The following is a 22,195-nucleotide window of genomic DNA, read 5'->3' as shown; positions in this document are numbered from 1 at the left end:
AACTATTTAAAGGTCGCGGCCCCAGATGCACGCTATGTGGAATATAGGCCTTAATTTTACTAACATTTTGCTGCAACTTTCATCAATTTCTATCAGACAGTTTTGAGAAATTTGCATTTTAGTGAATTTGGCATTTTAGCTGAGATTAAATACAAAAAAAACGTGGCAGCTCTTGTACATAAATATTAAAGAGTGGCACCGCTTCAAAAAATCGTTGCTAACTATTTAAAGGTCGCGCCCCAGATGCACGCTATGTGGGATATAGGCCTAATTTTACTAACATTTTGCTGCAACTTTCATCAATTTCTATCAGACAGTTTTGAGAAATTTGCATTTTAGTAAATTGCCATTTTGCTGAAATCAAATACATAAAAAACGTGGCAGCTCTTGTACATAAATATTAAAGAGTGGCACCGCTTCAAAAAATCGTTGCTAACTATTTAAAGGTCGCGGCCCCAGATGCACGCTATGTGGAATATAGGCCTTAATTTTACGAACATTTTGCTGCAACTTTCATCAATTTCTATCAGACAGTTTTGAGAAATTTGCATTTTAGTGAATTTGGCATTTTAGCTGAGATTAAATACAAAAAAAACGTGGCAGCTCTTGTACATAAATATTAAAGAGTGGCACCGCTTCAAAATCGTTGCTAACTATTTAAAGGTCATGCCCCAGATGCACGCTATGTGGAGTATAGGCCTTAATTTTACGAACATTTTGCTGCAACTTTCATCAATTTCTATCAGACAGTTTTGAGAAATTTGCATTTTAGTGAATTTGGCATTTTAGCTGAGATTAAATACAAAAAAAACGTGGCAGCTCTTGTACATAAATATTAAAGAGTGGCACCGCTTCAAAAAATCGTTGCTAACTATTTAAAGGTCGCCCCCAGATGCACGCTATGTGGAGATATAGGCCTTAATTTTACTAACATTTTGCTGCAACTTTCATCAATTTCTATCAGACAGTTTTGAAATTTGCATTTTAGTGAATTGGCATTTTAGCTGAGATTAAATACAAAAAAAACGTGGCAGCTCTTGTACATAAATATTAAAGTGGCACCGCTTCAAAATCGTTGCTAACTATTTAAAGGTCGCGGCCCCAGATGCACGCTATGTGGGATAGGCCTTAATTTTACTAACATTTTGCTGCAACTTTCATCAATTTCTATCAGACAGTTTTTGAGAAATTTGCATTTTAGTAAATTTGCCATTTTGCTGAAATCAAATACATAAAAACGTGGCAGCTCTTATACATAAATATTAAAGTGGCACCGCTTCAAAAAAATCGTTGCTAACTATTTAAGGTCGCGGCCCCAGATGCACGCTATGTGGAATATAGGCCTTAATTTTACGAACATTTTGCTGCAACTTTCATCAATTTCTATCAGACAGTTTTGAGAAATTTGCATTTTAGTGAATTTGGCATTTTAGCTGAGATTAAATACAAAAAAACGTGGCAGCTCTTGTACATAAATATTAAAGTGGCACCGCTTCAAAAAATCGTTGCTAACTATTTAAAGGTCGCGGCCCCAGATGCACGCTATGTGGAATTATAGGCCTTAATTTTACTAACATTTTGCTGCAACTTTCATCAATTTCTATCAGACAGTTTTGAGAATTTGCATTTTAGTGAATTGGCATTTTAGCTGAGTTAAATACAAAAAAACGTGGCAGCTCTTGTACATAAATATTAAAGAGTGGCACCGCTTCAAAAAATCGTTGCTAACTATTTAAAGGTCGCGGCCCCAGATGCACGCTATGTGGGAGTATTCACTAAAATGCAAATTTCTCAAAAACTGTCTGATAGAAATTGATGAAAGTTGCAGCAAAATGTTCGTAAAATTAAGGCCTATACTCCCACATAGCGTGCATCTGGGCGATGATTTAATATTATGTTAAACTGCTGCGTTTTATGTTGATTTCAGCAAAAAAATTTACTAAAATGCAAATAAGAAATTGATGAAAGTTGCAGCAAAATGTTCGTAAAATAACTCCACATAGCGCATCTGCTGTAGTTAGCAACGATTTTGAAGCGGTGCCACTCTTTATATTTATGTTGTATTTGATTTCAGCAAAATGGCAATTTACTAAAATGCAAATTTCTCAAAAACTGTCTGATAGAAATTGCAGCAAAATGTTCGTAAAATATATCCACATAGCGTGCATCTGCAAATAGTTAGCAACGATTTTTTGAAGCGGTGCCACTTTAATATTTATGTACAAGAGCTGCCACGTTTTTTTGTATTTAATCTCGCTAAAATGCCAAATTCACTAAAATGCAAATTTCAAAACTGTCTGATAGAAATTGATGAAAGTTGCAGCAAAATGTTAGTAAAATTAAGGCCTATACTCCACATACCGTGCATCTGACCTTTAAATAGTTAGCAACGAAAGCGGTGCCACTTTAATATTTATGTACAAGAGCTGCCACGTTTTTTTGTATCAGCTAAAATGCCAAATTCACTAAAATTTCAAAAACTGTCTGATAGAAATTGATGAAAGTTGCAGCAAATGTTCGTAAAATTAAGGCCTATACTCCCACATAGCGTGCATCTGGACCTTTAAATAGTTAGCAACGATTTTTGAAGCGGTGCCACTCTTTATTTATGTAGCTGCCACGTTTTTTATGTATTTGATTTCAGCAAAATGGCAAATTTACTAAAATGCAAATTTCTCAAAAACTGTCTGATAGAAATTGATGAAAGTTGCAGCAAAATGTTCGTAAAATTAATGCCTATACTCCCACATACCGTGCATCTGGGGCACCTTTAAATAGTTAGCAACGATTTTTTGAAGCATATATCCGACCCATATCAATCAGCTTTCTGTTGCGTAGTAGTTCGGTTCACGTTGGAGCTACTAGTTCGATAGGACTTGCTCATGAACTTTTTGGGGTTAATTTACAATTAATTAATTTTCTCAAAAACTGTCTGATAACTTTCTTTAACTTAAATTAAAATAGCTTCTCCAAACTTGTAGCTTTAATTTGATATATGCCGCTTTTTGGGCCGTTCCTCCTGAGAAAGGATATTAAGGTTTGAGAACCAGGCATTGATTTTGGCGGTCATTTTGTATGGGGCTTTTTCTGAGGTAGCTTCGTTCTTTCCAAAATATCTCAAAACGTTCTGATAACTTTTTCTAAATATGGTCCCATTAGAAAGGTGAAACTTTGGGCTTTAATCGTGCATTAGCGGTTTTCGGGCCGTTCGCCCTGAGCTTAGATATTTAAGAAATGGTGGAAATGTAAACTTTTCACTTTTTATGTTTACTTGTTTCACCCAAATCAAGGGCTGAAACTGCCAAAATATTGCTTAAGACTATAAATAAAACAATTATCTACAATTCTGCATCATTACTTTATTGTTTTAACGTCGAAAAACATTAAAAAATGAGGAAATTCATAACTGGTTCCGACTCCGTGAACCAAGTTCCGTTTTTCGTTGCTGGCGAACCGTTGCTAACTTGACGCACATGAACTAATTGACAATCTAGGAGCTAGTTCGCTCTTGCACTTTAGTGATTCGTTCAATTGAACTTATTCCGATTTGATACAACTCTAATCTGTAATTTCAATCCGGGTTCTTCAAGAGTTTTGAGTGTAGCAACGAACAAATCATTACATTACCGGTCTTGGGATCATCTTTTTATCAGTATAAATCGGCCTTTTTGGCAAGATGAACGCGGCAGCACCAGAGAATGCTAGTAGCAGCTCCACAAGATCGGGAGGAGAAGACAACTCCATGCCGATTGCTCTATTGCCAGCGCCTGTGCGCGAGGAGCTTTGCGATCATTTGGACACCTTGGATGTGTGGAGAAAGTTGGCGACTTTCGTGAAACTGTATCCCAATGATGTCCAATACATTCAAAACCAGAGTTTGCGTGGACATTCCCCCACAAACGAATTTCTCAACATTTGGGGCGGCCAATACAATCACACAGTAAACACACTGTTCGCACTTTTACACAAGTGAGTCACTATTACAACCTGTTGCTGAATCTTTTTATACCCTTGCAGAGTGTATTATTATTCCAAAAATATGTAACGCACTAAAGGAGGTGTGGCAGAGCTGATAGAGTACATACATATATATATTCTTATTCAGATACATATATATCTGTTCCAACTCTAGCTCTTAATCTTAATCACTAAGTCTTGGAGCTATCTCCACGAACTTAGTACAGGTCTGTTCGGGCGGATCGGTTCACTGAAATATAGCTGGCAAAGGAAAGATCAGTCAAAAAAAAACTATGAAAAACTATCAATCTCACAGATTCTGTATTTGGTATTGTCTTATATATCTGAAACAAATTTAACTCAGATCGGACTATTATATCATATAACCATAGGAACTATTTTTTAAATTAAAAGTGTTTTTATTTAAAAACAAGTGGAAAAGGCTATATAAAAGTACTTTAAGGAAATTACTACTTAATAAAAACGTCTGCATACTTTTAGGTGATTGTATTAAAATAATAACTTTATTAATAACTTTGGTTAGTTAATACTCCCGTTCTACTTGTCCGATCTTGCTGCGGTTAAGTGATATTATAGATAATATTAAAAGATAACGTTATTTACCTATTTTGGTGATTTTCCCGATATGCGGGGGCGTGGCTTAAATTTGAAACAAACTTGAACTGCGTGGAGTATATAGAAATCTGTGTGCCAAATTTGGTTACTCTATCTCTTATAGTCTCTGAGATCCCTTTGTTCATACAGACAGACGGACAGACACACATGCCTATATCGACTCGGCTATTGATGCTGATCACGAATATATATACTTTATAGGGTCGGAGAAGACTCCCTTTTACTTATTTTTTAAGTAACTGGTATAATTATGTTTTTTCACTTTATCAGATCTTAATTCACCAACTCAAAGGTAATTCAATACGCAAATTAGTTCCGGAATGAATTTAGAACAGGTCAACGATTTTTACTTCCGATAAATCTGGTCGAAAGAGAACAGGCCTGATTATATTAAATTGTTAGTTGGCCCTAATAAACCATAACAAAGGATTACAAAATCAAATATCAAATCAATTCATACAAAACATATAGTAATCAATGGCACAAGTGTCCCAAAGTCGTCTTACATTGGGTTAAGAGATAATGTGGCAATCAATTTAATAATTTTTTTTTGTATTTCCTTTTCCCTTGCTTATTCCGAGTTCTGCGAACGGGAGAGCGAAAAAGAAAGTGGGCCCGAGAAAGTAATGGGAACATAGATAGTTGTACGCTTATCTATTCGCTTAACTATTAATTTCTTTTTGTTTTATTTCTTTCCCTATATTTCAGCAATAAACTTCGCAGTGCCATGATGATTATTAAAGACACTGTGGATGTAAAACTCCACAAATATATTCTGAGATGTGAAGAGACTGTTAGCGAGCAGCGTGAGCCGCCAAGTACCCGCTCCAATAACAATGTTAATGAAAGTTGTCATAGTAACAGCTTAGAATCTCCAGACGATATTCGAGTCAGCAGTGTCCAACGTGCTGCCCAATCATTGTTAGAAATCGATTACGACGAGTTGGTTGAAGCAACAGGAAACTGGAGCCCCGAGAATAAACTCGGCCACGGTGGCTTTGGTGAAGTCTTCAAAGGGGAGTTTAAAAATACCGATGTGGCCATTAAAGCTATGAATTATAAGCATAAGCATATCAATAAAAGACAAGTGCATCTGCAACAGAGCTACAATGAGCTGAAATACTTGAATACCCTTCGACATGACAACATTCTGGCTCTCTACGGCTACAGCATTAATGGCGAGAAGCCCTGTCTAGTGTATCAACTGATGAAGGGCGGTTCACTGGACTCCAGACTAAGAGCGCGCAACTCAAAGTCGCCAGTGCCTCCATTGACATGGCAGCAGCGCTTGTCTATATCCTTAGGCACTGCCAAGTAAGTGGTTTATCACTAGCTGTCTTTACAAACTGTCGGCTAATGTCTGTTTCGATTCCCTACAGAGGCATTTATTTTCTACACACGGCGCGTACAAAGCCCCTGATACATGGGGATATTAAGCCCGCCAATATTCTGCTAGATCACTGCCTACAGCCGAAGATTGGAGATTTTGGATTGGCCCGTGAAGGTCCCAAGTCCATCGATGCGGTCATGGAAGTGGCAAAAGTCTTTGGCACAAGAATCTACTTGCCACCAGAGTTTCTCAGCTCCAAGAAGCTGAGCACCGGTGTTGACATCTATAGCTTTGGCGTTGTATTGCTAGAAGTATTTACTGGCCGACTGATGGCCGAATGTACTCTACAAAACGATCAGCAGCTTCTGCTTAAATCAGTTAAAGAAAGTTGCCAGCAATCGCATGAAAATCGCTTCGAGATATTTGACAATCATCTCGTGACACCAATGGGCGAGGAATTGGATAGATGCTTGTGTGCCATAGAAGTCGGTCTAAAGTGCGCCGCTTCCAACTCCCAGAATAGGCCATCTATGGATGACGTTGTAAAGAAATTCAAGACATTCGACATTGAATTTTAGATATTTATGCTATGTTTTTAAAGAAATGCATTCCAATATATATTTTGTACAAGACATGTTAATTAGTTTTTGAAATATACATTAATGTTTTTAATATTTTTCACTAATATTGTTACTATTATGCAGGGAATGAAATCAAAACGAATGAAACCAGACAAAAAAAAAGATTTAAAAAACGTTTTCTTGTCACAAAGTTTCCGTTACATATGTTATTTTAGTAATGTTTATTTAGTATTTATATTATTATATTATATTCATATTAAAAACCTAGGCTCGCAATGCGGTTTGGTTCGGGTTTTTAAGCAGCCCGAACCGGATTGTGAACCGAACCCTTGAAATTATTTACCCCGCGAACCCGAAACTGCACCGAACCACTTTCCCAATTTCAATGGGTTAATAACAACTAACGGTTACGACTGTACTCAGTAATGTCCTTATTCTTGAGAGTTTCTTATGAGAAATTTAACCGTTTGGAGATTCCTTTCTCGTAGATGACATTTGACATTCGATTTTGATTCTAGCGTCATTGCTGTCATTTGTGACTGTGTGATCAAAAAAACCGAGCGTATATATTTTGTTTACGATTTCATTTTATATAAAAAACACAGGATAACTCAATTTATTTTTCCGACTAATAAACAATGAATTTAAAAAATTCTAAGTTTTACAAACGAATTCAAGAGCTGCGCCATTTCTCAAAAGAGAAAATACGAAAAGATCGAGAGCAACGGAGCTTGCGGACCCCGGCTCTACGTGGCGTTGAAATGGCACTTTCCGAGTCCCAATGCAATCGTGACATTGACTTGACCTGGTCACAACCATCATCGCCCAACAGGCAACCGTCATCGCCCAAGAGGCAGCCGTCGGCACCATCACGCCGAAAATGTTTAGGTGGAAAGTCAAAGGTGATCAAGAAAAAAGTTGAGGAACTGCCCAGCGCACGTGGGAAGGTTTTCAAGCCCGTGAAGGCTGTTGAAACGGATAACGATGCTGAGGTTGATGGGTTTATTGAGTTAAATAAGTTGCGCTATCGTGTGGCCTGTTCAGGACGAATAGATTCGGGATTAGCTCGCCCAACAGACGGTCCAGCTTTTGTGTAAGTATCTATTATCCTCACCTATTTCTTATTTCAATTCAAGAGCTAGCTGGGTAGAGGAGAAAACGTACAGGGTGTCTCCTAGTCAGGCACTCTCAAATATTTTACTTATTCCTCGGTTCTTGACCGAGCCTCAAAGAACCCGTTTGTCTTTAATTTTTGGATGGCCCATACAAAATCTTGGTATTCTTATATTCGCGGAGAAAATCATCGATGGACCGCGATTTATAATTTTGATTCAAAACCTCAAAATAATTAACCTCCAACCCGAATCGAAACCGAACCAATCTAATTAAAAAAGGGTCGCTTTTGAAAAAAAAATCAATAAATAAATTTCATTATTTTCTTAAATCGCACATTACTTCAGACTAAGAGTAAAAATCTTAGAATATTAAATCATATTTTAGTCATACAATTAATTTAGATTTTTCACAAAATTTGCGACTTTTCTAAGCAATATTATCGGATAATTCAAGGCCAAATTAAATCAATTCAAAAAATATTTTTTTTATTAAGTTAATCCAATGTTCTTACCAAAGTTGTAAGTTCAGAGGGTACAGAAATCGAGTCGGAAGTCCAGCGTAATTTTTTCTGAATCCCCTATCCAAAATTTTGGTGGTTTGCAGTGTTGGCTCAACTAGTTTGATCGTATCCTTATAAACCCGCAGTGAATCCAAGAGCACAATTTGTGTGTCCAACTCACGCTATGCGATGATTGGAAGAATATCCAAGCTTTTGGGCTATAAACTGGTCAAGGAGTCAAAGCTGTGGAACATTCTGTGGTCCGACTCGTTTCCCGGCGTGGAATTGTTCAAGAACATGAAACGCTTCCAGCAGATTAATCATTTTCCTGGTATGATCGAGATCTGTCGCAAGGACTTGCTCTCCCGCAATCTGAATCGCATGCTCAAATTGTATCCGCATGATTACAAGATCTTTCCCAAAACCTGGATGCTCCCGGCAGAGTAAGTGAGTTCATAGACTATGTTATCTTTTATAGATTATCTTCAACTCATAGCTATGGCGATGCCATGACCTATGCAATGAATCACAAGCGCACCTTTATCTTGAAACCCGATTCGGGCGCCCAAGGACGTGGCATATGGCTTACCAATGATCTGAAGACAATTGGACCCAACGAACGTCTGATTTGCCAGACGTATGTGCATCGTGTAGGTGTCAACTTGGGGAATCTTAAAAATCTCATATGTATATTAAACATATTTCCCAAATGACAGCCACTACTCATTGACGGTTACAAGTTTGATCTGCGAGTTTATACGTTAATAACGTCGGTGGATCCACTGCGAATCTATGTATACAACGAGGGATTGGCACGATTTGCAACCAATAAATACGTAGAGCCCACGCCCGGAAATGCCAATGATCTTTACATGCACCTGACCAACTATTCGGTGAACAAGCGCAACTCCCAATATGATCTCTGTGACAACGATGATTGTGGCAGCAAGCGAAAACTGAGTGCAATCAACAATTGGATGACCAGGCATAACTATGACGTTAATGAGTTCTGGGCCAATGTCGATGATGTCATCATTAAGACCGTGCTGGGTGCGTGGCCGGTGCTGAAGCATAATTATCATGCCTGTTTTCCTGGTCACGATACGATTCAGGCATGCTTTGAGATCTTGGGCTTTGACATATTAGTGGACTGGAAGCTGAAGCCATACATACTCGAAGTAAATCACTCGCCTAGTTTTCACACCAACGAACAGGTGGATCGTGAGGTCAAAAGGCCACTCATCAGGGACACATTGTCTCTGGTCAGCACCGTTCTGGCGGATAAGAAGCAAATCTTGCGTGAAGATCGCAAACGTGTCAAACAGCGTCTGCTTAAGTCCAAGGGCGACTCGTAAGTTTTCCAATTTTTTTTAACCCTTGCAGGGAATATTACGAGTATAATTTTTCAAGACGATTTGAACCAATCTTGTCCAAATATATAAAACTAAACCTGATGAATTTTCTGTGAGATTAGTTGACAGCTATATGCCATAATGAACCGCTTTGAACCAAATCTACTTGAGATTTACAGACCAATTTCAATGAATATTCTGTAAGATTGGTTGAGATAACTAGATACTAAAACTAAACATTTCGATGGGTTTTATGGCAGCTAAATGATCCGGGATGAGTGGTCCGAACTAAAAATCTAGTTGAGATTTAAAAGACCAATTTAAATGAATATTCCAAAAACAAAAGTATTGGATACTAAAACTTAATTTTTCGATGTGTTTTATGGCAGCTAAATGTTCCGTGATGAGTGGTCCGAACAAAAAAAAAATACAAGGGGGCTCCGTCACATGCTCGCTTCGCTCGCGGTGTGGTGTGAGCACACTCGACAGTAGGATACCCTGTGACCAGGTACTGTGTACTAAGGTTGATTTTCAACCGTTCGGTCCTATGACAGCTATATGATATAGTGGACCGATTTGAACCAATTTCGGCCAGGATGTACAAAACAAAATTTAAATGCATATTTTATCAGTTTGGTTAACAAATCCAAAAAAAAACAAAAAACGTTTTTATACTAAAACTTGTTTTTCAACTGCGCGTCTCTATGGCAGCTATATGATATAGTGGACCGATTTGAACCAAATTTTTTCAGAGTGTGGTATTATACCAACCCAGATGCATATTTTGTCATATTGGTTAAGATATATCAAAAAACATATAACTTTTTTATACTACAACTTTTCGACCGATCGGTCCTATGACAGCTATATTATATTGTGGACCGATTGGATTTGAATTTGGTCAGGATGTATAAAACCAACTTAAATGCATATTTTGTGAGATTGGTTGAGATATATCGGAAAACAAAAACGTTTTTCATACTTAAGGCCTAACTCCAGCAGGCCTGGAAATAAAAAATCCTGTCAAACTTCATGTAAAAAAAATCTTGCCAGGAATTTTTTTTTGGTTTTTCTTATATGAAGTTTGACAGGAATTTTTCTTTCCGAACCTGCTGGAGTCAGACTTTAGAACTTCATTTTCGACCGAGCGTTCGTATGATATGTATGATATGATATAGAGGTCCGATCTTAAAATAAAAACAAACTTGATCTGTGTACGGTATATAGGAACCTACATACCAAGTTTGAAGTCTCTAGCTCTTATAGTTCCTAAAATCGACGTGATTAAACAGACGGACGAACAGACAGACGGTCAGGGCTAAATCAACTCGGCTGTTGATCCTGATGAATATGTATATACTATATGTAGTCTATGGGGTCTGCCAATCAATAGCTTGATCAATACTCTATCATTTTACTCTAACAGCGTTCTACGTCCGCGTCCAGTCGCTGGTGCAGCAAAGACCGCAAATAACGAGCGAAATCCTCCATTGGATCAGCCAGAGATCGGATCATTAGCTCAGCAGGTTGCCTGGGAAGAGAGTCATATGGGAAATTTCAGAAGAATCATGCCACCGTCAGATTCAAGTCGGCTGAACTACTACTGCAAGTTCTACAGTCAAACGAATCAGGTGTCCATTTTTCAGGAGACAGCGGCCAGCAAGAAACGAGAGGATCTGGCACGAAAAATGCGTCTTCAGATCGAGGAGAAAAGGGCAAAGCAGGAGCAAATGTTGCTGGCAAACAACAAACGGAAGCGCACTCTTCCGTCACGCGGTGTTCGTGAGAAGACTCGACAGAATATGTATCGGCTGAGGGAGCAATGGACGCCCGGATTTATATCAGAGGCAGAAGAACGCCTACGACACACCTGGCAACAAATGCGCACCGAGGCTATCAAGAATCTGAAAATTACAGAAAGCGTAAGTTACTAATTTTAATAGAGATAATTGATTTTATAATCAACATTTTTATTTATTTTCAAGATCTATGCACTTCTCTATGATCTGGGTCATCTGAGCAACACCGATATAACAGTCTTTCCAAGTTTGTATCACTATCTTCAATGTGGATATGATATTAAGGGCGCCACATGAACTAGAAATAGATGTCTTATGGGTTGGTTAAATAGTTTCGTAAGCGATCGCAAAACGAGAGTTAATTATAAGATTAAAATACTTGAAAATATGAGCCCAATTTAGTAGACGCATCAGTTGGCTCTGATCTTAACCTGAACAGTTGCTAAAAGTACATTATACATACATTGTATATTACGTACATGCTTTTAAATTTGTTATATATATTTTAAATTTTATTTGACTGCAACATGCAACAGCTTAAACACATTTGCGATTATATGCAGCAAATAGTGCTCATCTACAGAAAATTCATCAATTACAATAGAAAATTTCCAGTAAGATTAGAAAATTGGTATAAATAATTATATAAAAAAAATATGTCTTAACAAAAAAAAAAAGAAAAATTAAATTCTGAAAAGCTAATTATGTTTTTAATCGCAATTCAATTTTGATCACAATTTGTAAAAATAAAAATTTTTTGCGAATTAACTAATACGATATTTCTTTGGTATAGTATGAACATAAAAGCAGAACACATAAAATACATACAAATTTCATATGCAATTAATTTCCAATTAGACATTCTAAGAAATATGCCTTTAGTGTTATACTCAGTACCGTTGAATGTGAACAGTATTGCACTTATTGGAATCCATAACTGTTATACAGAGTACAATTTTTGAGTGAGAACAGTATTACACTTATAGGAACCTATAACTGTTATACAGAGTACAATTCGGAAAAATGTGATCCAATTTACCAACGAAAAAAAAATGTACCAATTTTTAAGCAGTTCTACCATGATGCTTATCCATCGGTTTACAGTGCCTGCAAATAAAAATAATGAATGTATTCAGAATACGCCCTGTATTAATTTTTATGTATTTAAGTTGTTTCCCTTTGGCATATTGCCCATCGAAGATCATAAGCATTTGTATCTATGAGCATGTCTGTGCTCTTTATGTACATATTCATATCATCTAAGCAGCGAGTGTATGGAATATATTGAGAATTTTAAGAGTGTTTGCTCCACGATGTGTGTTGAAGAAGAGAACAGAGAAATATAGCCTCAGTCTGACCAAGAAATAGGAACGGCATAGACATAACCAAAGCGATGTCAGAGCAATTAGAACCCAAAATAATTTGTAGGGAAATTTAGTGAAAATATTTGAGGAACCATTTAAGTGATTTGTTGTTTTGCTATTCAAAGCATTTGTGGCATGTTTAAAGTGTCGCAGGAGATTCGTTTGAATACAAACGCAGCGGGTTCATTGGGCCAGGCCATAGGCGATTCCATAGGCAGCGATGGAAGTAATCCGGAGAGTGCTTGTATTTTTGGCAGATATCAGCGCACGCCCGATGCTGGTGAGTGTTGCACATGCGGAAGTAAAGATGGGGAACATGAGTCTATTTATAAACTGTAAACACTTCTCCGCAGATGCATATCCCACAGAGCCGCCACAGGTTTACATAGCTCCCGAGTTGACCGATGCGGGAAAGGTGCAGCTGCTTCATTTACCCAGCGGCGCCGTACGCATCAATTCCACGGTGAGCTTCATTATCAAACGCAACGGGGTGAAGGGCAACTTTGATGTGCGCCTCGAGAATCCCAGTGGACAACATGGACCCGCTCTGCAGCTAGAATCATTGGATCCAGAACGCTTTCAGGTGCAATGCCACCTGACACAGGCGGGACTCTACAAAGTCCACATCAAATGTAATTCCGTGCCATTACCCAAATCACCGTATATCATAGTAACTATTGCCGGAGCCCCTCCAGCAGATACAACGGTCGAAACAGCCTCGCCAAGTCCAACAAGTAAGTATCTCCTTGACTATTCTATTTAATTCCTTAATAGAATTTTAAAAATTATATCAAGAATAATTAAGTCTATTTAGAAAAACAACACTAGGAAACTTTTAGTTAGAAAATAAGAATTAAGAAACCAATTTAAAAATAAAAATTAGGAAAATACGAAATCACAATTATTTTGTACAATTTTGAATGCATTAATATTAACAATATTTTGGTCTAGGTCGAGAAATAAATACTGTAAAAAGGGAACCAACAAAAAAGAAACATTAAATTTTCTTGTACCAATCAAGATAATCAATTGAATATGTAAATTGCTTAAAGAAAATTCATCCGGATTTAAAAAAATCAAAGCTATTCCAACTTATTTTAGTTCCTTTAAATATTATGCAAATACTACAAAAATATTCGGAATTCATATGGGATATTGTTAACCAATTTTTCTACTTGCAGTTCCCGTCTTCCAGTCAGATGCCAGCAAAGTGCAAAGTCGTGGATTGGGTTTGACCCACATTAATCTTCTCGAGCGCAACGAGTTCACTGTGGATGGCAGCATGGCTGGCAGTAATATGCTCTTTGTGGGTATCCTGGGATCTCAAGGTCCTTGCGAGGAGGTCGTGGTCAAGCATCTGGGTCGCAACATTTACCGTGTAATATACCAGGTGCGGGACCCTGGGAATTACATCGTTGTGGCCAAGTGGGGTGAACAACACATTCCAGGATCGCCCTTTAGCCTTATCTCTGAATAAAACTCAATATGCTAAATCGAGTGACCTTTTTAGTTCAGCCCCCCATTGGAGGAGGTGTTTTTTTTTTTTAACAAAGTTCATTCTATGTAAAATATAATGATGATTACCAACGCTGATGACGACGACGTCGCCGCCAACGACAACGACAAACGAAAGAGCAACATTATCATTTTTTGTTATTTAGCCGACGCTAATGACGTTCACATTTAGTTGTATATGTGTGTGTTGGCTTAGGGGGGTTGCCGCTGCTCTTGCGTTATGCCAACCTAATGATGATGACCGTACGGGAATGTTTGTGTGTGAGTGTGTGTATGTGTGTGAGAGTGCGCGCGCCAACAAAAGCAGTTGCGCATTATTGGAGGAGGGGTATACATGGGGCTCCAACAGTCGCAGTTGATGATGATGATAATGCGTTTGCTTTGCTCGCCTTAACGAGCTGCTGCTGCTGCTGCCACCGACTGAAGCGCTCAAGATAAATTACATGGTCATGCTCAAGCCTGAAATCCAGCTAAAGCGCTCAGCTAAAATCATTACTCATTTAAGTTCGCAGTGGGCGTGGCTGTTTTATATATTTATTTTTGGTAATTCTTAAAAATAAATGGATAGATTATATATTTATGAAGTATTAAATTTTTACTTGATCTTTCTTTTAATTTCTGCAAGTTTCATAGCATAAGCAGACTTGGCGCATTTTTAATAAATATTTTTAAATTTCTTGCAAATTTTTCGATTAGCTGGCAACGCTCAATTGCAAGTAACACTCTAGTTGTACCGTTCACACCATGTTGCGCGCGCTGCTGCTATCTCGCTTGAACAACGTCATTATGGCCGTGTACGTTTTGCCATCATTAGTGTTGGTAAATATCTCGAGCTGAGCTGCTAACTACGTTTTTCGTGTGTGTGTTCTTAAAGAAGATAATTAAAATTAAATTATTTAACTTATTATTAAGTTTAGTGTTTGCTTGTGTTGTGTTGCCACTGCGACTGTATTGCGCGGCCAGCTGCTGTTGGTCTGCTACATGAGTATCGAAATTGCATTTGCTGTAATCGCATAGCAAGGAAAAGTATGTACCTGCGTGTGTGCATATGAATGTATCTCTGTGTGTGTATATACCTACATATTTGTATCTTCATTTCTTGCAAAAGGGAAAAAACGTTGTACGCGTGTGTGTATTCAAGAAAAGTAACCATCTCTCGTTCGTTCTTGTTGTTGTTGCTGTGGCCCCATCAATTGAGGGGCAGCAAGTGCCAAAGTAGCAGCGACCGCGTCGGCGGTTTGGCAGTGAACGTCGTCGACGTCGCTGTTGTTGTTGTTGCTGCTGCGGCGACTGCTCTTGTAGTAGCATCTTCATTTGCTCTGGCCACAGCTTTTGTATACTTGAAATACCGCTTCAGTACAACTTTAGTCGCCGTCGCGTTAGCTTCTTCGCATTGTTGTACGTGCAATTTACACCTTGCATTTACCTTTTGTTTACCTGCAAGTGTTTGCCGGTGTGTGTGTGTGTGCGTGTGTCTGTATGTTTGCCGGTGTGTTTACAGCGTAATGATAATTTACATGAAACTGTTTAATATGTGTGTGAATATGCTTATGTGTGCGTAAATCTAAACAGCATTTCTGTTTGTTGTTGTTGATCGCACGGCAAAAACGTACAATAATATACGTTATTAGAGAATTAATGTGTATATTAATTTCATTATTAATCAAACAGGTGCCTTCTGTAATTCCCTATAAGCGCTTATCGATTAAGTTGTATTTTATTTATAATTAAATGCCTAAAAAACCTAAACTGATGTTTGGCATACGTCAGGTGTGCGTGTTTAATGTAAACATATGTCAGAATAAAATTTAGAGAGTGCACGACTAATCACATACCCTATTCCAATTTTAAAACCAAGGCTGCAAACCGGATCTTAACAGAAACACGCAGAAATTATTTATTAAATATTATTTATTATGTCTTAACGAATAGGTCCGGTGCGAAAATAAAAATATTTACATAAAGGTTATGCTTTTCTAATGTCGCGATTATATTGCAGACTTTGAATAAAAATAATTAAGTAAACATTTGTATTTAAATCATAATATTTCGATATCGACCGACTTTTGCGAAAGTATCGTATGTTACAAAAAGTAAATTTTTCAGTGTAATTTTTTATAGTTTTCTCGGGCTTGCTTGAAGATATGGCTTCCAAATTTCAGCAGCAGATTGATGTTGGACCTTTTTAAAATAAATGTTTTAAAATATTTTTTGTTTTTATTTAAAAAAGGATTTTCTACCTATACGATACTTTTGTGCACATAGTTTTGATAGCTTCGTCACAAAATATATTACATACGATAAATTTGATAAAAATTTAACAAGTGATAATAATTTATTTAACGTTTAAAATTAATTAAAATAAAAAAATTTATTTTAAAGTTTACTTAAGTACATTGTTTTTAACCAAATACAATATTTAACTGAATTCAATTATCTTCGAGCGTTTCGCCCAAGTCATCTTTGATATTGCTTGAATGCTTAAGATTTAGGTATTCCACTTGATATTTTGAGAGAATATTATTTGAAAAAATAAAATTTGTTCAATCCTTTTATTTTTTAGTAGAAATACCAAGCTGAAAAGGTCGTAGAGACCTTGGTTTTTGGTTTAAGTGACAATTGCTTAAAACTTCTTTTATGGAGAAGAATTGGTAATCAAATTCGATTGTCAAAGGACATTATTGAAAAGTATCAGTACTCAGCATGCCCAACATTTACTTCCATCTAGTTGGTGGGGCTTAATTTGAATGTATATTTTAAGCTTGAATATCTGTACAACGTTACTCAATGCAATCTTCGATCGGAGGGAATAGGAATTAAATTTTTCTGTAAATCTATTTTACTAATTTCTTAAATTAGACCGAAAATTTAGGTTCGAAAAGTTGACAAGCCGAACCTAAATTCCGTTTCATGGTTCAAGCCACCGAAACAAATCTTTTCGAAAATTATAGTAGCTTGCAGCCCTGGTTTTCAAATCTGTAGTTAAAAATATAGGGTGATCTTTATGTTGCTTTGAAATAATAAATTTATAATGGTTAATTATATTTGTAGGTGCGGGTGCCAGGAACAAATATGTTTTCATACTGATTAGCTTGCTCCATGTCCAACTCCAATTGGCAGCCGAATTTTGTTGGGCAAACGTTTGTCGCGAATGAGACCCATGTGAAATGCCTGTAAGTATGCAACAGCACAAACAAATCTCCAACTGAGTTGACTTTTCTCCTTTTAACATTTGAATCTATACATTTATCCTGCATAGTATGAAAAATTCAACAAAAAGCGCCGACAATGGGAGGATAGTGGAGTATTAGAGCTAATTAAACTATGGAAAGTATGCGCCTATGAATTGCGCACAATTAAACGAAATGGACACCTTTATGTGGCTATGGCAAAGCAAGTGAGTATCCAATTCAAAGACAAATATATCTAAGGATTATCATGATTTTATCTTTAAAGTAAACAAAATCTTTAGATTATATTATTATTTTCCAAGTATACAAAATGCAAATTTGGAATTACGTATTTAATCCAGCGTATCAAACCTAAACGAATATTGGTTACAGTTAGGGTTTAGGTTATGTCTGTATTTTAATTTTCGGTTATCGGCTACGAAAAATCTTTGGATATCGGTATTGTTACGGTAACCGGGTAGTTGTCTATTAAGGTTCAAAATACTGATTTCGGTTCACAAAAAGAAAGAAAATCTATTTATGACAATTTAAAAAAAGTTAATATATAAAAAAAGTTCCATCTAACAAGATCGATATTAAAGTTTAAAATCATTATTAGTTTGAAAAACGATGTTTACACCTTAAAAATATAAGTGAATTTTAATTTGAACCAAGTAATGCTTGGTTGACACGAAACGGTATATATGAATCGGTTTCTAATCGGTTATTTCGGATTGAATTATTTTGGTGTTTCGGTATAATAAAAAGTTTTGTTTCGGTTAGGGTTTCAGTTACAACCAATTTCAATCGGTTAATACCAGTTAAAGATTACGGTTTCGATTACGGGTTTAATTCCTGAAAAAATGAAAAGAAAAAGGAGCACATAAAATCGTTTTTCTTAAGAACCTTTTTGAATTCATTATTTTTTTGTGAATAAATGAATGTAACTTCTAAAGTATTTTATCTCATGTATATTTCAAAAATGTATTGTTATTAAGTTTATCTTTAACCGCTTTTATTCTCCAGTAAATTCAAATAAATTTTGATTCATATTAAAGAAAAGTAAAACTATTTAATTATGATAGCACATATTGTGTGTGTAATTATTTTGATTGATAACATTTGGTAATTTGCTTTGTAGCTGACGGGTCTTGGCGTACCCGTTACTGCGCTGGAAGTACACTTTAAGGTGAATAATCTAACACAGCGTTATAGACAGGAGCAAAAGACATTTGAGACAACGGGCATCATCAGCACGTGGAAGTTCTACAGTCAAGTGGATGATGTGTTTAAGAGTTTGGCCGCACACACCGGTTACAAGTGAGTTGCAAATGAATCAAATCGGAATAGAAAAATAGTAACATCGTATTCATTATTCACAGAGATAAACGCATGACGAGCTCCTCGAATGCCAGCAGCTTACCTTCCACATCCGAGTCACCAGTTTGGAAAAATCCAATGTCTCAACAAGAGTTCAACAGCAACAACGCGGAGGGGTTCTATAAGTGAGTGGGCAGGATTTGAGTTTCTCCTAATTTTTATTGACATTTATTTTACTCCTGTTACAGAACGGAGTACGGCATGCATCGCCACTTTATGGACCACTCCCAGCCGCCGCCCAATTCGGGCAATGTGGACAATTTTATGGCCTCCTCGGCGGCGGTGGCAGCTGTGGCAGCTGCTGCATCGGCGCGGTTGGCTGACAGCAACATGGAGCAGCAAATGCAGAATGCGGCAGGCGCTAGTGGAGCCGGGCCAGGTGGGAATACCAATGGCGGTGTGCCCAACTACAATAAAATCAAAAAATCCCACGAAGATTATGATAAATTCGTTGATATTGTGAAAAACATTGTCGACACACACAAGAGCACACCGGATAAGGTGGACACATTTAGTGACTTTATAAAATCGTACATGAAACGCTGGCCAGAAAGGCTGCAGGATGAGGCGATCAATCACATGACCAACTATGTGATTGTTAAGAACATGGAGCATAGCATGGGCGGCGGCCCAGGTGGTGGCCTCCACAATCCCGAGGGCGTCAACAATAGGCAATAACAATACAAGCAGGAGCCCAACAATTAAAACAATTCAATTGTTGGACGGCCGCCGTGGCGGTCGTAGTTAGCAGCTCCACGATACTAAGAACTGGGGCGGGGGCGGAACTAACTTAAACCTGGCGCGCAGATACTTAAATAAAAAGAAGTAGTAGATGGAGATGAAAAACAGGAATTATATCTGCAAACAATTGAGGTTTGCTTAGGATTATATTGTACACGTTTCATGCAGTATTTTTTGTATAGTTAAAATATACAATAAAGTTTTAAGTTTTATGCAAAACATTATTTCACAGACTCTCGAATTGAGTTCGAGTTCGACACACACACATACACACACAACACACAACACACACGACACACCCATACACACTCATACACTTACACATTATAGAGTATAGAGAGTACGATGAATATGTAATACGTTTAGAAATCATTTCCTACTGTTAGCTGTAAACTACAAAATCTAAATGAATAAACGCTTTAAAAATGATTCATTTCTTTTTGATTTGGTTTATTGGATTTAGCTTAAATACGTTGTATTTGACAAGCAACACTGTTGAACATATTTGGAGCCTTCGTGGTGGCCGTAGGAGCAGTGGGAGTGACCAGGAAACGGGCAAATGTGCCGCCTTTGTTGTCAGCGAGTCGTCCCGGATTGATGACCAAACAGTCGTTGACGACGCGTATAAAGTGCCGCTGATCACTGGGCAGGATCAGCACATTGGGCAGCTGTTTCAGCTGGGCATATTTCTGGGCGAGATGCGAGTCATAGGGCATGTTCTCATCCGCCGGCGGACAAATGGGATAGAAAGATGCCTGGTTGAAGAGATGATTGATCGCACGATGCATACGCTCACCCGCATTTGTGGCAAACTCGTGGCTCAGCAGATGATCGAGCACATCTGTGGAGCTGACACCCAACGTAATGCCATCCAGATCGACCAGCGAGGGATCGGCCAGCAGATGCAGATTGGGATACGCTCTGCGCAGTGTGTACGGTGGTGTGGGGTAAACGGCAGTTGCCAATGCATCCTTGTGGCTGCTGACCAGCAGCACTGTGGTGTTGCTGCCCACCACCTCCATGATGCCAGCAATCATCTTTTCGAAGAAGGAGTCAAAGGTTTCGGCCAGCTCGCCGACGAGCGAGTGCTCCGCGTCCACAAATGGCCCCGTTAGGAGCAGCACATCGGGCCTGTGATCCTTAAGGTATTTGAGCAGATCATGCAGTCGATCGTAGAAGAGATCCGTGCTGTGTGTGTACGGTCCGGCAGCGACTACGAACTGCACTTCACGATCTACCTTGAGTGGTGGCGCTGGCGTCAGTTTGCGATCTGTGTAAATCTCCTCCACCACAAAGGTGTCGCCCCTGGGTATGAAACCCTTGGCCAACACAACTTGGCCCGGAAAAATGCTTGTCGACTTGATCTGTGAGAAGTTGAGAGCCAGAAACTTGTCATCTGTATCCAGGACGGCGAGCAGAGCGGAGTGAGCATCCAGAGGTCCATCATCGTCGGAATGTATCATGCCCACGGCATGGAGAACGTGCAGTGCGTCCAACGTGTGTCGATCCTGGGGATACCAACTGCAATCGGAGGCACCCTTAGCCCCCAGTTTCTTCTCCACCAGTGCCTGGCCAATGTCCACCAGTCGATCATGCAAATCTTCGCATCTCTCGTACAGCAAATCGTTCATATAACTTAGATTACTCATGGTCAGCGGTGCATCATTGTGCAGTAACTTTTGGACCACTGGCAAGGCCTGCTCCACTTGGGATTGCCAGGTGGATGCGGACAGAAGCTTTGGATGACCAAATGTGTCCACAATGTCGCCAGGTCGTCCTGTTACTGTAGATGTGCTTGGAGTGCCGCGTTTAGCCGACTGAGGAGAGAAGCTGGCGGGACTAAAGAGAACGCCACTCTTGAGGGCAGATGGGCGGGTGCGTTCATTGCTAGCTTTGGGTGTGTGAGGAAGCGTCGATGTGGATTCGTTCACATAGTCATCCATCATGGGATCATCTTCGACCAGGCCATATGAGGCTAGGGAACTCGTGTCCAAGGCGCTCGTTGGTTTGGATTTGGATTGATGTGTCGACTTCTTTGAGCCGCCCTTTTCCCGTTTCACTTGCAGCACTTTTCGCTCGAATTCACCCAGATTCGCGATCGTGGGCTCGTCTCCTTGCAAATGCGACAGACTGAATGCCATCCATTGCTCCACAAATTCGGTTGCGTCGTCAATGTTGTAAGATATCGCCAGTTCTATGCATTTGTCCAACACGGGGCCGCTGGGCTCCACGCCCATTTCGTCGAATTGTTGTTTCAGTTCCGCGTCCATCTGCTCAGAGATTAGATGCGTCGTAAATAACAATATTAAATGTAATCAACTCTTCACTTATACAGTTTTTGGCGGGAATTCGATAAATTTTCATTTATCGTGCTTCCTCTTTGTGCTGCGAATGACAACCATGCCTTTTATTCGATAAACGACCACTTTGAAAACAGCAGCTTTGAGTCCACTTTCAAGCACTGTGTAAATATGCGTACAATTTAAATTTAAAATTGTAAGCAATTTTTATAGTAAAAAATTAAAAATTTTTGAACAATTTAAAATTAGATATAACGAAAGCTATATTTTTAACGAAGGTTTGAAGTTCGTTGCCCATCGGGGAAAGAAGTGACAAATGTAATTCTAAAAAAAATACCAATAATTCAACAAAATTATAACATAAATTCTGCACAGATTTAAAAAATTCTAGCTCTAAATTAAAAAAAAATGAGCAAGAGCTTTTTGGAAGAAAGGAAAACATGGAAATTGATCTA

The 22,195-nt window shown here is 38.3% G+C and overlaps 5 protein-coding genes across 6 annotated transcripts; 4 read left to right on the top strand and 1 right to left on the bottom strand.

The window, feature by feature from the left end:
* Positions 1 to 3,546: 3,546 nt before the first annotated feature.
* LOC117792206 (serine/threonine-protein kinase pelle) lies at positions 3,547 to 6,543 on the top strand. The gene is made up of 3 exons (XM_034632246.1): positions 3,547 to 3,969; positions 5,302 to 5,907; positions 5,973 to 6,543. The coding sequence occupies exons 1-3, from the start codon at positions 3,677 to 3,679 to the stop codon at positions 6,499 to 6,501; spliced, it is 1,428 nt and encodes a 475-aa protein (XP_034488137.1). The 5' UTR covers positions 3,547 to 3,676; the 3' UTR covers positions 6,502 to 6,543.
* Positions 6,544 to 7,101: 558 nt separating this feature from the next.
* On the top strand, positions 7,102 to 11,661 carry LOC117792277 (tubulin polyglutamylase TTLL13). Its single transcript, XM_034632337.1, has 6 exons — positions 7,102 to 7,597; positions 8,266 to 8,562; positions 8,616 to 8,769; positions 8,836 to 9,470; positions 10,898 to 11,393; positions 11,457 to 11,661. The coding sequence occupies exons 1-6, from the start codon at positions 7,143 to 7,145 to the stop codon at positions 11,565 to 11,567; spliced, it is 2,148 nt and encodes a 715-aa protein (XP_034488228.1). The 5' UTR covers positions 7,102 to 7,142; the 3' UTR covers positions 11,568 to 11,661.
* A 961-nt stretch (positions 11,662 to 12,622) lies between these two features.
* On the top strand, positions 12,623 to 14,129 carry LOC117791003 (filamin-A). The gene is made up of 3 exons (XM_034630633.1): positions 12,623 to 12,914; positions 12,988 to 13,368; positions 13,816 to 14,129. Exons 1-3 carry the CDS (start codon positions 12,770 to 12,772, stop codon positions 14,109 to 14,111), a joined length of 822 nt encoding a protein of 273 aa, XP_034486524.1. The 5' UTR covers positions 12,623 to 12,769; the 3' UTR covers positions 14,112 to 14,129.
* An 857-nt stretch (positions 14,130 to 14,986) lies between these two features.
* LOC117792211 lies at positions 14,987 to 19,869 on the top strand. 2 transcript variants are annotated; one of them, XM_034632256.1, is made up of 6 exons: positions 14,987 to 15,007; positions 17,201 to 17,322; positions 17,409 to 17,546; positions 18,461 to 18,639; positions 18,702 to 18,824; positions 18,888 to 19,869. In XM_034632256.1, the coding sequence occupies exons 2-6, from the start codon at positions 17,317 to 17,319 to the stop codon at positions 19,375 to 19,377; spliced, it is 936 nt and encodes a 311-aa protein (XP_034488147.1). In that variant the 5' UTR covers positions 14,987 to 15,007; positions 17,201 to 17,316; the 3' UTR covers positions 19,378 to 19,869. The 2 variants fall into 2 exon arrangements, with proteins under 2 accessions (XP_034488147.1, XP_034488146.1); XM_034632255.1 differs by having other exon boundaries at positions 14,989 to 15,175.
* Positions 19,867 to 21,770, bottom strand: LOC117792210 (DNA polymerase alpha subunit B). Its single transcript, XM_034632254.1, has one exon. The coding sequence runs from the start codon at positions 21,708 to 21,710 to the stop codon at positions 19,905 to 19,907; it is 1,806 nt and encodes a 601-aa protein (XP_034488145.1). The 5' UTR covers positions 21,711 to 21,770; the 3' UTR covers positions 19,867 to 19,904.
* Positions 21,771 to 22,195: the final 425 nt, after the last annotated feature.

Source organism: Drosophila innubila (genome assembly GCF_004354385.1).
Source record: "Drosophila innubila isolate TH190305 chromosome 3R unlocalized genomic scaffold, UK_Dinn_1.0 2_E_3R, whole genome shotgun sequence".
NCBI lineage: Eukaryota > Metazoa > Arthropoda > Insecta > Diptera > Drosophilidae > Drosophila > Drosophila innubila.
This window is presented reverse-complemented; position numbering and strand designations above follow the sequence as displayed.